This window comes from Oryctolagus cuniculus, chromosome 10 (genome assembly GCF_051225735.1).
Source record: "Oryctolagus cuniculus isolate XC-2025 breed Fujian yellow rabbit chromosome 10, ASM5122573v1, whole genome shotgun sequence".
Taxonomy (NCBI): Eukaryota; Metazoa; Chordata; class Mammalia; order Lagomorpha; family Leporidae; genus Oryctolagus; species Oryctolagus cuniculus.
The window spans coordinates 96410013-96422702 of record NC_142876.1 but is presented as its reverse complement, the minus strand read 5'-3'; the positions used below and the strand labels follow the sequence as shown (position 1 = coordinate 96422702).

General features: G+C 42.1%; 1 protein-coding gene across 3 annotated transcripts in view; it reads left to right on the top strand.

Annotated features, from left to right (window-relative positions):
- The window catches only part of CACNA2D3 (calcium voltage-gated channel auxiliary subunit alpha2delta 3), an 875732-nt gene that overhangs the window by 627205 nt on the left and 235837 nt on the right, over window positions 1–12690 (top strand). The window contains exon 14 of one of the 3 annotated variants that reach the window (XM_051851528.3): window positions 6338–6355. The exons of the other annotated variants lie outside the window; for them this stretch is intronic. Coding sequence (XP_051707488.1) covers window positions 6338–6355 — 18 coding nt within the window. The remainder of the gene's footprint in view (window positions 1–6337; window positions 6356–12690) is intronic. 3 annotated transcript variants of the gene reach the window in all.

The following is a 12690-nucleotide window of genomic DNA, read 5'->3' as shown; positions in this document are numbered from 1 at the left end:
ACCAGCGCCACAAGGCGGAGGATTAGCCTACTGAGCTGCGGCGCTGGACATCTACCACATTTTCTGTATCTAATCATCAGTTGATGGACATCTAGGTTGATTCCCTATCTTAGCTATTGTGACTTGGGAAGCTATAAACATAGGATAACTCTTTCATATACTGATTTCATTTCCCTTGGATATTGTCCCAGGAGTGGGCTAGCTGGTCATATGGTAGATCTACTTTTAGTTTTCTGAGGAATGTCCATACTATTTTCCATGATGGTTGTACCAATATATATTCCCACCAACAGGGTATTAGTGTACCTTTTTCTCCACATCCTTGCCAGCATTTGTTGTTTTTCATTTTTGGATAATAGGCTTTCTACTGGGGTGAAGTGAAACCACATTGTGATTTTTATTTGCATTTCCCTGATGGCTAGTGATCCTGAACATTTTTTTGTGTGTCTGTTGGCCACTTGTATTTCACCCTTTGAAAAATGTTCTTTATATTTGAAAAATATCCCTTGCCTGTTTCTTAATTAAATTGTATGTTTTGTTTTTGTTGAGTTTTTTATATTATAGATTTTAATCTTTTATCAGATGCATAGTTTGCAAATATTTTCTCCCATTCTGTGTGTTGCCCATTCACTTTGTTAATTGTTTCCTTTGCTGTGCAGAAGTTTCTTAGCTTGATGTAATCCCATCTGTCTATTTTTGGTTTTATTGCCTGTGTTTTTGGGGTCTTATCCAAGAAGTCTTTGCCTTTTCCAATCCCTTGCAGCATTTCCCCTATGTTTTCCTCTGGTAATTTAATGGCTTTATGTCTTAAGTTTAGATGCTTGATCCATTGTGAGTTGATTTTTTTATAGGGTATAAGGTAGGGGTCTTGTTTCAAACTTCTGTATGTGGATATTCATTTTCCCTGAGACCATTTACTAAAGAGAGTATCCTATCTCCAGGGAATTATTGTAGCTCATTTCTCAAAGATTAGTTGGTTGTAGATGTGTGGATTAATTTCTCAGGTTTTTATTCTGTTCCATTGATCTACATGTCTATTTTTATGCCAGTATGGCCTGTTTTGATTCCAACAGCCATGTAGTATGTCTTGAAATCTGGTATTGTGATGCCTCTCGCTTTGTTTTTATTGTTTAAGATTGCTTTAGCTGTTTGGTGTCTTTTGTGTTTCCATAAAAATTTTAAGATCATTTTTTCTAGACCTGTGAAGATGTCTTTGGTAGTTTGATTGGGATTTCATTTAATCTGTAAATTGCTTGAGGTAGTATGGTCATTGTGATGATATGAATTCTTCTAATTCATGAATGTTGAAGTAGTTTCTATTCCTTTTGTCCTCTTCTACTGATTTGTGTAATGTTTTATAATTGTCATTGCAGAGATATCTCACATCCCTGGTTAAATGTATCCCAAGATATTTAAAATACATTTGTAGCTCTTGAAAATGGGACTGGTCTTATAAGTTCTTTCTCAGCCGGAGCGTTGTTGGTGTGTGAGAATACTATTGATTTTTGTGTGTTGAAATTATATCCTGTTATATCCTGCAACTTTACTGAACTCTCTTACAAGTTCTTATAGAAACTGTTATTCCACGTTTGAAATGTAGGTTGTGACAAGTCTAAAGCGGCAACATGCCATTACTTCTCTTGTTTATTCCTCCTTTAGTAAAATGACGTGAGGATGTATCCTTATACACTTGCACATAGAAACAGACCGTCAGGAGCCTAACACCACCTGTCCATAACCCTCATGGACCCAGAGAGATGGAGTCAGGTTGGCTATGCCTGACAAGGTAGCTTGGGGGAAGAAAAGATCTCCACTGTAAGACAGGAAGTGAAGTCACCTTGCCTCAGCCCTCTTGATGATAAGAAATGCTCAAACTGGCTTTGCGCACATATATTGGTCAGTGAGATAATCAGGACAAGGACACCAGGCAGGTGAGGACCTAGGAGTATCAGATCTGTTCTTTGAGCAGAGATAGTTTTCTCTTAAAAGCCATCAGGTTGGGTTATCAACATGGTGGGGGAAGTGTAGATTTGAGAATTATCTAAATCAGGGTGGGTGTTGGGGTACAGCAGATTAAGCTGCCAGTGGAGATGTCCATATCCCACGTTGGAGGGCTGCGGTGAGTCCTCTGCTTCTGATCTGGCTTCCTGCTAATGCACCTGAGAAGACTTCAGATGATGGACCAAGTGCTTGGAACTCTGATACCCCTGTGGGAGACCTAGATGGAGTTCCTGGATCCTGTTTTTTAGTCTGGCCCACCCTTGGCTGTTACAGGCATTTGAGGCAGAGCTTGCAAATGTCACCTTGCCTTTCAAAAAATAATTGAATATTTTAAAAGTTATCTAAATTATATCTCCCTGATATGAACTCAGATTATAACCCAGGAATAAGGTGACTTATTAACAAGGAGAATACCAGTAATAAGTTAGAACACTTCAGCTGGACATACATACAGAGCAGGTTTTTTTGTTTTTTTGTTTGTTTTGTTTTGCCTCATAGAATGTGTTATCTAGCAGGGGAGAGAGACATGTGATACTACAGATGAGCTCATAACTACAAATAAAATCTGCAATAAGACCTCTTTAAAGATATTTATTTATTTGAGAGAGAGAGAGAGAGAGGGAGGGAGGGAGAGAGATCTTCCTCTGCAATGGTCAGAGCTGATTCAGGCTGAAACCAGGAGCCAGAAAGTTGTTCTGGGTCTCCCATCTGTGTGCAGGGGTCCAAGCACTTGGGCCGTCATCTGCTGATTTCCAGGTACGTTAGCAGAGGGCTGGATTGGAAGTGGAGCAGCTGGGACTCGAGCCAGTGTACATATGGGATGCCGGTGCTACAGACAGCAGCTTAACCCACTGTGCCACTGCGCTGGCCCCACAGTAAGACCTTTAAAGATCATTGTGTCCGTGGTGTGTTTTGCAGTTCCTAGTTTCTTAACCCACACCGAAATGTGGATAACTCAGTGATAATACTATTCCCAGTGAAACTTAGAGATAACTTCAGAATCCTTCTCAACCTGACCCCTAAGATGGCCATCACTAATCAAAGTTAATCCTTAAGGCAAAATCCATTGGCCATTGAAGATCTGGGTCATTCCTGAGCTCTCCCTCTGTCATTGCTTTTTACCCAGAAGCACACTGGCCAAAGGCTAGAAGCCACATGCCTCTGGGATCCAGCTAGAGTCCAGGGTGGACCCGGTGTCCAGCTGGTCTGACTCCCAGTTCTGCGCTCTGTGCACCATTCATGAATGCTGGGGGAGTGAGGCATCAGGGGTCGCCGGCTCCCAAGCATCCACATCTGTGGCTACAGACAATCCGATCTAAATTTGTTATGTTCTATTCTCAGGCTCCTTCTCAGAGGTCCAACCTGTTGAGGGCATTGCAAGCTGTAATTTGCATGATTTGAAAGCTGCCATGGGAAAGTTACTCTTTGTTCTCATGAGTTATTTCTTGAGGAAAATATATGTTTTGCGGAGAGTCTGGGAGAAGTCTTAAACTGTGGACATCACCACAGAAACCTAGTCTCTCATTTGCCTTCCCAGCTCCTCTTCTCCTGTGCTTGAATGAGTAAGTCAGAAGAAAAATCTTCAAGAAAGAAAAGAAGGAAATGTGGCAGGAGGGGGGGTTCTTTCTTGTCCAAGAGGACGGTAAAGTCTGGCCAATTTCTTTTTTTTTTGCAAGGCTTAACTTTGGCATTTATTTTGCAGTTCATCAAACATTTGTAATTCTCACAGCCCCCTGTGCATTTCATACAACCTAAGCTGTGGTTCAACACAAATGCTTGCCTAAGGAAACATAGATTTTTCATTCCACAATATTCGTACGTCCACGGTTTCTTTCCTGTGGTGTGAAAAGTTGTTTAATATTTCGGAAACCTAAGTGATTCTTCATAGGGGTTCAGTTTTAACCTCCTGATTCATTTGTCTGAACTCCTGAGAAGCCCTGGAGGAACTTGCAAACTTCCTTCTGGAATAGTCATAGCCACAGCAAGGCGGTGAGGCTGGAGAAAACAGGCCTTCGTGGCTGCTTAAGTGGGAGCCCTGTTTAGGAAGAATGTTGGACACTGAGTGCTGGAAAGGTTGGGGCCTGCTTTTCAGGACTATTCTCAGTACCCTTACAGGGATGTCTCAGAAGTCCAGCACATCTTGTTTTGTTTTGTTTTTAAAAGACTTATTTATTTACTTTGAAAGTCAGAGTTACAGAAAGAGGGAGAGACAGATCTTCCATCTGCTGGTTCACTCCCCAGTTGCCAGGGTGTCCAGGCCAAAGCCAGGAGCCAGAAGCTTTATTCAGGTCTCCCACATGAGCGGAAGGGGTCCAAACACTTCGGCCATCTTCCGCTACTTTTCCTAGGCCAGTAGCGGGGAGCTGGATTGGAAGTGCAGCAGCCGAGACACTAACTGACGCCCATATGGGATGTCAGCATCGCAGGCGAAGCTTTATCTGCTATGCGACAACTCTGGCCCCAACTTCTTGTTTATTTAGATGTATCCTGTCTACCCCTTACTGAGCTCCATCCACCGGGCAGGGGCTCAGCACAGGATTAAGAGAGCACTGGTCTTGGAGCACAAGAAGAAAGAGCATTCTTCTCAGGATAAAATCAAGTAGCGGCCGGTGCCATGGCTCACTTGGCTAATCCTCCGCCTGTGGCACTGGCACCCCGGGTTCTTGTCCCGGTCGGGGTGCCGGATTCTGTCCCGGTTGCTCCTCTTCCAGTCCAGCTCTCTGCTGTGGCCCTGGAGTACAGTGGAGGATGGCCCAGGTGCTTGGGCCCTGCACCCGTGTAGAGACCAGGAGAAGCACCTGGCTCCTGGCTTCGGATCAGCGCAGAGCCAGCCATAGCGGCAATTAGGGGAGTGAACCAACAGAAGGAAGGGAAGGAAGACTTCTCTCTCATTTCTCTCTCTCTCACTCTCACTGTCTAACTCTACCTGGCCCCCCCCCCCAAAAAAAAAATCAAGTAGGAAAACAGGGGATTCAAGTGGGGACCCTGGCATGTCTGCTTTAGTTGTCTTGCACCTTCTGACACTTGATATTATGAGTTCTACAGAGACAGGGAGAAAATCCTCAGCTACCATTCCCAAGTCTCTGTGGTCCTTATTCCTGTGTGAATCAACTTGAATTGGTAGATTCTAAAGTCATGCAGCCCTGTAGTGCCGTTCGTTGTGTGTGGGACATTGTGTGATTACCTAACCTCTAAGTTCCCTTTGGTTTTCCTTTGTTGCTAAATGGAGGTATCTAGCTTTGGATTGCTATGAATAGGATAATATAAATCAAGGACTTAACAAAGTGCCTGGTGGTATTTTAACACACAATGAAAGTTCATCTCTATGACAAGAAGTCTTGACTGAGATGTAATTCTTAGATTGAGTATTTAATGCAAGGATAATGTTAATTCCATTCCAGATTAGAAAAGTGCTTCTCAAAATACCATACACTATAATGGCAATCATAATACTATGGCATTAAACTACAGTCCAATAATCTCAGTGCTGGGAAATAGGCAAATATGTCTCGCAAATGTTCATCTTTTCCCACATACCTATTAATTTCAGTTTCTTGCCTGTGCTATTGGGAAAGCTGTTAAATCTTATTTTATGAATTGACTAACTGCCTTTTCATTGTTCTTAGAACATCAGCTTTACATTAAATATACAAATCTTCATGAATGCTTCCTTAACCACCAATAAAGGGAATAGTGAGTGTGTTACAAAGCAAGAAAAATTTGATTTTAAAAAAAGGACATTGTTCTAGCAGTCTTACCTTGGTGTGCCGCGGGGCCTCTCAACCTTGTCACCACTGACCTGGAGCTCGATGATTCCTTATTATGGGGGCTGTCTTGGCCTGTAGGATGTTGTAGGGTGTTTGGGGCATCCCTGGCCTCTATCCAAGGGAGCTCTTACTCCCTTCTGTCCCCCTTCCCTCCAATGTGACAGCCCTGAGTGTCTCCAGACAGCCGTCCTCTGGTTGAGAACAGCTGGCCTATAGGAAGCAGGAATGCTGCTCTTTGGGCCACTGGACAGAGTGATTCGTGTCCAGCTTTCAAGGGGTTACCAGACTGCTCTGGGCCTGGGGATTCCCAAAGCCCATGCCAGAAAACTGAGATTATCCGTTGACACTACAAGTTCAGATGGTAGGTTGAGTAATTAATACTGTAGCTTTATTTTGGAAATTAAAATGATCTTGGGTTTAGTTTTATCTTATTCTCTCTCCATGTTGGTTTTTCTGTTTGCCAGTGGAAGCAAAATGAAGTTTTACAGTGAACCTTAAATTCTTATGTAACGATTGACTTTTTTCTTTCCCTTTTTTGTTCTGTTTTTTTTTTTTTCTTTGTTTTTCAGCTCCCTCAGGCACAAAAGGTAAACTCCTCCCCATCACATTCCAGTCATCCCCAGAACTCACAGATCATGCATGCCTCCATAGCATTGCGTGTTTGGCCCTGTTCGTGACCAGTGAAATGGTTTTCCTCTCGAAGCTTAAGAAACCCAAAGTTAGGCAGGAACAGAGAGGCCATCAGACTCAGTGCCACTGCCCCCTGCCTAGCCAGTCATGGCCAGTGGTTGCGGGGCAGGGTGGGGTGTTGAATCCAAGCCTAACCATTTTCCTAAGAATTCTCAAATAATAGGCCAAGAATAAGTTTGACATTTTTCATCAAACATAGCATTCCGGGCCTTCACTGGGATAATCTCCCAGGGAGACAGATGATGTGAGTAATCACCAAGGCCCAGTGACCACATTTAAATCCTGAGCTCCTAAGCCAAATCTCTGAAATGCCCCCTTGGGTCTCATTAATTACAAAATTAGCAGCTCCTTTGCTTGTCTCAACGCCCATTTCACCCGGAGAGCATTAGGAAAGAATTCCGGCCGATGACCAGACCCTTTCACTGGTCCTCATTGTCTGAGATGATCTTGTTCCACCATCTAGAATGTTTCCTGTCCAGAAGGACTTCATGTGGTTGCAGTGATGGCTTTGCTGTGTAGTCCCCATGCCATGTCATTGTATCTCAAGGCCAGTTCTAGCAGAAAACATAGCACGCGATGCCTGCTGCGTTGTTCTTCTGCATTGCACAAATATAAGCAAGATGTCTGGAAGACACAGCAGTTTCTGGAGGCCAGATGTGATGTAGTTTCATGCCAAGAGTTAAGGTAGGGCACTACCCTGAAATGTAAGCAACATCTTCCAAGCTCTCCATTTTGCAGTGAAGAGGATTTGGTTCCTACTCATTTTGAGAGAGAGAGAGAGAGAGAGAGAGAACAACTGCTTTACAAAAGGCAGTCTGTTCCAACCATATGGACAACCAGAGGCCTAGAAATCATTACACAATTACTCAAATATATTTGAGATATTTAAACAAGGCGAGACATGCTGCAATGTGACTTGGCTTGTGGTAATGTTTGATTACACTTCAGTGCCATCACAAAAGGGCTGAACACTTCCTGAAAAGTTGACATATTCAAGGATAGCACAGCTTCCAGGGCAAATACGTGATCAGAATTCCAGATTGTGTGGAAGGCTCCATGTCAAAGACAGGACATGCTTTTTTAATTGGCCACATTTAGCATGATTGTGTGAAGAGAAATACCAAGTCAGGTGCTCAGAACTGGACCAGCCTTAACTCATTGGCTTTTGTTCATCAAATTCCCACTCATCCATAAAGGAAGGTTTTCCTTTTGTAGAAAATCCCTCGTGAATTGGAGGCACTGTCAGCCATGGAGTTTTTAGAAAGTCTAAAGCAAACCAGTGCAGAATACGGTGAGCACGTGTCACTGGGATCTATGGTTCTCCAGCGGTACTGACCTCATGGCTCTCCTTCTCTCTGTCCCCGTGTGCTGAGTGACATCACTGGCCCTGAAAACCAGAGCACATCATCGTGCCCCTGTGAAACATAGAGTCAAAGAAAAGGCCCAGTGGGTCTCCTGATTCTTTGCCTGTCTCCCAAAGACATCATATGGTGTGTGGGATGTGGCCTATGCCCCTTTGTAACCAAGAGTAACTCGGCCTCCTTTTCCTGTCTAGTCTACAGGTTGTCTTTTTGTTCTTGTTGTTCTATTAAAAAGAGAAAGGTGCTTGCATTAAAATATACTGAGCCTTGGTTTGAAATGATTTCAGAACTCAGTAGCTTCTATACCCCATTAAGCTACTTGGAGAAAGAGTATGGAAATAAAACCTGAGCCTGGAGGGTGAAGGCAGTTCAGGAGAGACACTGCAGATGGGAGACACCTCCCCAGGCCTGCAAGTCTCCACCTGTTGATACCTCAGCACCCGGCCCCTCGCTCTCCTTCTCTCTCCTCCCCAGAACTTCCTCAGTCACACTGGCACAAGCCTTTGCTAGAAAGATGAGGTTTTTACAAGCATTGATTTCCTTAAATAATCCTGTCTTGCTACTTGTCCAGCAAAGAAATATGGTGGCTTCCCATCTAGCCTTCACCCAGTTGTAACCAGGGTCAACTCAACTGACCTTTCAAAGCCTAAGTGTTCTTATTTATTTAAAGAGGATGACAGACTAACTCTCTGGTTTTATGAAGAGGGCCATTTATCTTATTGATGCATAGCACAGAGCTGGATGTATTATGGACACTTGCAAAAAGTTAAGTTCCCGTTACCATCTGACTTGACTTGCCAGAGAACAGTCATGTAGGAGGTGGTGATCTAGGACTTCTGCAATGTCTTTCAGTTCTGACTCAAACCTCATGGATGCCCAGGAAGTGCCAAAGGCCCTGCAGGCCTGTAGTGCACCCAATTCATTAAAACTCTGGCTATTAACTCACGGCACCTTTTCCACGCAGTCAGAAAATGGAGTTTGGGCTTGCAGTCCCAACAAAGCAAAAACTTTGGGAGAACAATTGCTTTTGGGATATTTCTTCCCAATGCCTTTGACATTACCCATAGATTTTAGCCATCTGTGGACATGATGATAATGAGCTCTTTCTAAACCTAAGAGTTTGTTATTCTAGGGTGAAAAGGGAGCCATCCCCAGCCGCTACATCTTTTACATGAGGTCATGGGCACATACATTGGACCATATGGTGTCTGCATTTAAGCTATGTTTTTGTTGGAATTTGTCTTTGTATCATCTGCAACTGTTTTCTCTATAAATATTTTAAATAGTTATGTCTCTGTAAATATGTTTGTTTTTATCTTTTGGCTGATCTACATCTACAAAGGTCCCTTTTGGGGCTCCCTCTTATTTGTAGCAAACATTAATGATTGTGGCCTATAAATTATAGTTTTCATGACTCTAATATTTTTAGGGTCTTCCAGAACTCCACTTCTAGCCCATTATGACAATTGTCTAGAGCAATTGCTTGCAAAGCAATTCTTTAATTTTTTTCCTGTAATACTTAAGCACCTGCAAGTTGATTCTTAGAGTCTATGAATTTCAACACTTGGTACAATGCTGGGGTGGTACTAAGTGGCAACATACCAGATGATGATTGTTTAATATTTTTACTAAATACAGGATCTTAAATTCTTAGCTAAAAACCATGTAGCAATATAGATCCACTGCCTTCAGGCCCTCACAAATCCATTCCTTCTGGGGGAAATTGAACCAATTTCTCCAGTGGATTGATTGTCCTTGGATTCTGTGATGTGTGAGAAAGATTTGCCTTTTTTATTCTCATTCATAATAATTATTGACATCTACAATAAGAACCGAGGTCCCCTTTATAAAAAAAACATGGCAGAATTACCTAAGGATAATTAAAAATGTGTGTTCAACAATCATATTATTGAACCAAATAGTCTATGTTTCTAGTTGCATTTTCTTTGAAGGAGCTTTTGTCTATAGGAACTCCCTAGCTGTTGTTTGCCGTAGGGTTAATCCAATCAGTATAGATTTAATAATGTGGAGTGGGCCTTGAAGGACCAGATTCAAAAATACTCTTTGGAGATTAGAAATTTAGCTGTTTACACAGTTAACTGGTACCTTTACTCTTCACTTTCCATGGCATCTACACACCTTTGGGATTTACTAAAAACCATTTCTGGTGGGTTTTCTAGGTACTCTATGTCTTACATGGCACTGTATTAGTTAATATCGGCCTGAGAATCTGGAGTAGGCATAAGCATTTTTCTCAAAACCATAGTTAAAGCAAACCACATCTCTAATCCTGTTTGGAACAGCGATTGATGCATTCAGGGCTGCACAGTATGGCAAAATGATCCCTGTTTAATCGCCCAAGCGGGTGTTTTGTTTCCTGTTAGGAATAGCTTAACTTGCCTTCTTGAGCAAACACAGCAGGGTTCAAGATCTGTTGTTCTATGCCTGCTGTGATATTCTGTGCTGCTTAACTTGTATGAGGACTCAGGAGTGCATAAATTAACTTCTTAAATGGAGGTCGATTTTTGGTCTCTCTTTCAGTACAGAACTTTTATTAATTCCTCGCACCACCAACCCCCATGTAAATAGGGCCCTAAATCTATTTGCATTCTCTTTGTTTCCTTGTTTATCTTATATTTTGGAGTAATAAATGGGAGCAGTCATCTATTCTTTCTTTGTCCTGTTCTAGGTGCAAATTTGTGCAAGAGGAATTTGGCCTAGCTCTTATCTCACTGTAATCAGATTTCAGCAATTGTGGGATGTCATTTATCATTCTTTGCCTCATTTAGCTTCTATACTTTGACTGTGGAATTAACTGTCATTGAAAATAGAAAATTGAAAGTTTGCAAAGCTGCTGTTTTGTTGAACTGCGGGTCTAGTGATTTTAGTGTTTCATTACAGTTCTGTAACCAGCTCAATCAACGCAAATGAAGTGCAAATCTGAGAGGTGGTAACTGTTTATATTTGGTTCTGGTTTATGAATCATTTGCTTTTACCTCTACTTGCTTTGTATGTAAACTGTTATTTCTTGTTTTGATAACCCTCCTTATCATTTACTCTTTTATAGGAACATACACAGGTAGCTTTATATGTGTCCCTAACCCGAGTCTGTTCAGGTTAATGTTGTCGCCGTCTGAAAGATGATCACAGCACAGTGGGTTACAGTTTAGATTCTTAGATCTGTTTTGTGAATATGGCAAGGGAAATAAAAACCAGAGGAAGCCCAATCCCTGTAGCGCTTCCCGTGGCCAGTGTGACGGACTCTGTGGAAATCCGAGGGAAAGCATATCGCTCAGCCATCAAGAAGGTCACATAACCAAAGGTCTGATAGTCCTGTAACAGTGTGTCTGTGGCAGTCCAAACAAGCTGCTCTACTGAAAGGGGGTAAACTCTGCAAGTCTCACACCCATGTGAGTCGGGCCTGACCCCTCTCCCATGGCCCTGTCCACAAGACAAATGAATGCAAGACCCGCGGTTTCAAAGAGCATGGCTGCCTGATGAATGGATGCCCAGCAGTGGCACACCCGGGGACTGGAGCTGGAGTCCCGGGTAGGCCGATGCTGGGGACTGAGGAAGGACCACAGAGCTCTGTTTAGGAGCAGGCGTTATTAGCACTGCTCAATGAAAAGAAATAATTCATTGATATTAAACAATCTGAGTGCATGGCTACTTTCGGTTCTCTCCATTTTCCTACTTTTTTGAACATGGGAACTATTTATGTACTATTATTATAATTAGGAAAAGGCAAGGTAGAAATAAAAATGAATTCAATTATGAGCTAAATTTACTTTCTAAAAATCTTTTACACTGTTATGTGTGAAAAATTGATGAAAAGCAATCAAGAAAACAATGTCAGTACACAATAACATTCACATTTGTATGCTTTGACCCAATAATCTCTTTTGCAGAATCTTGCCCAAAGTGGTCAGTGCCTTGTAGTTTTATGTATAATGAGGAAAAGAAGAGTTGGAATATCCAGGAATAGGAAAGGGGTTGCAAAAGTCACCAGACTTCCAAAATATAGCGTATTATGAGGTGATGATGGAATTGTGGGCCAAAGGATACTTAATGTGAGAAAACTGATCAGGTTTAAAATCAGAAGGTACCATTTTATGTACCTGCTGTGTGCATGTGTGTGTATGTGTATGTGTGTGCGTGTGTGTTTGCAGGTGTAAACAGATGTAGGAAACAGTATTAACAATAAATGCACACACATGTGTTTTCTGGTATTATAACAGGTATTTATTTTCTTCTTAATACACTTAGATAATTTTCACATCCTGTACAATGAGCATGTGTTATTTTATATGTAATTACATTTATAAACAATGAACCTAGAATTAACCTAACAGTTGTTTGCTGAGCCTAACTTTCCCTCAAAACAAACAGAAGTATGGGAAATCCAAACTCAGTTGTGAAAATGCATATCCAATTGTATTGATTCTTGGAATAGACAAGTATAATCAAAATGGAGATGGTATAACCAGAATGGTGGATGGTCTGGCATGGGACAAGTCTAAAAATCCCCTTGTTTATCAGTAATCTATTTTCTACCAGAAGGAAGGGTCATTTTTAGTCCAAGGCTCAATCAGTTTAGATGCTTATTGTAATAGTGATCCAAGCCTGGGAAATCCATGGCAATGACAGGTATGGGGTTCAATTCTGGGGATCCCCAACTCCACAAGCCCCTCAGTTGGTGGGTGTTGCTTGTCCTACTCACCCCTCCAGTTGGAATAAAGGGCTATGCTGGCTTAAAGGTTGGGAAAATCGAAGCTAAGTGAAGACAGCATTTGCCAAGTTAATTCCTTGGGGAGTGTTGAACCAGCTGGTGCGGTCTCTTGTGATGGGCTCACCGGGGCAGGAGGCAGGTA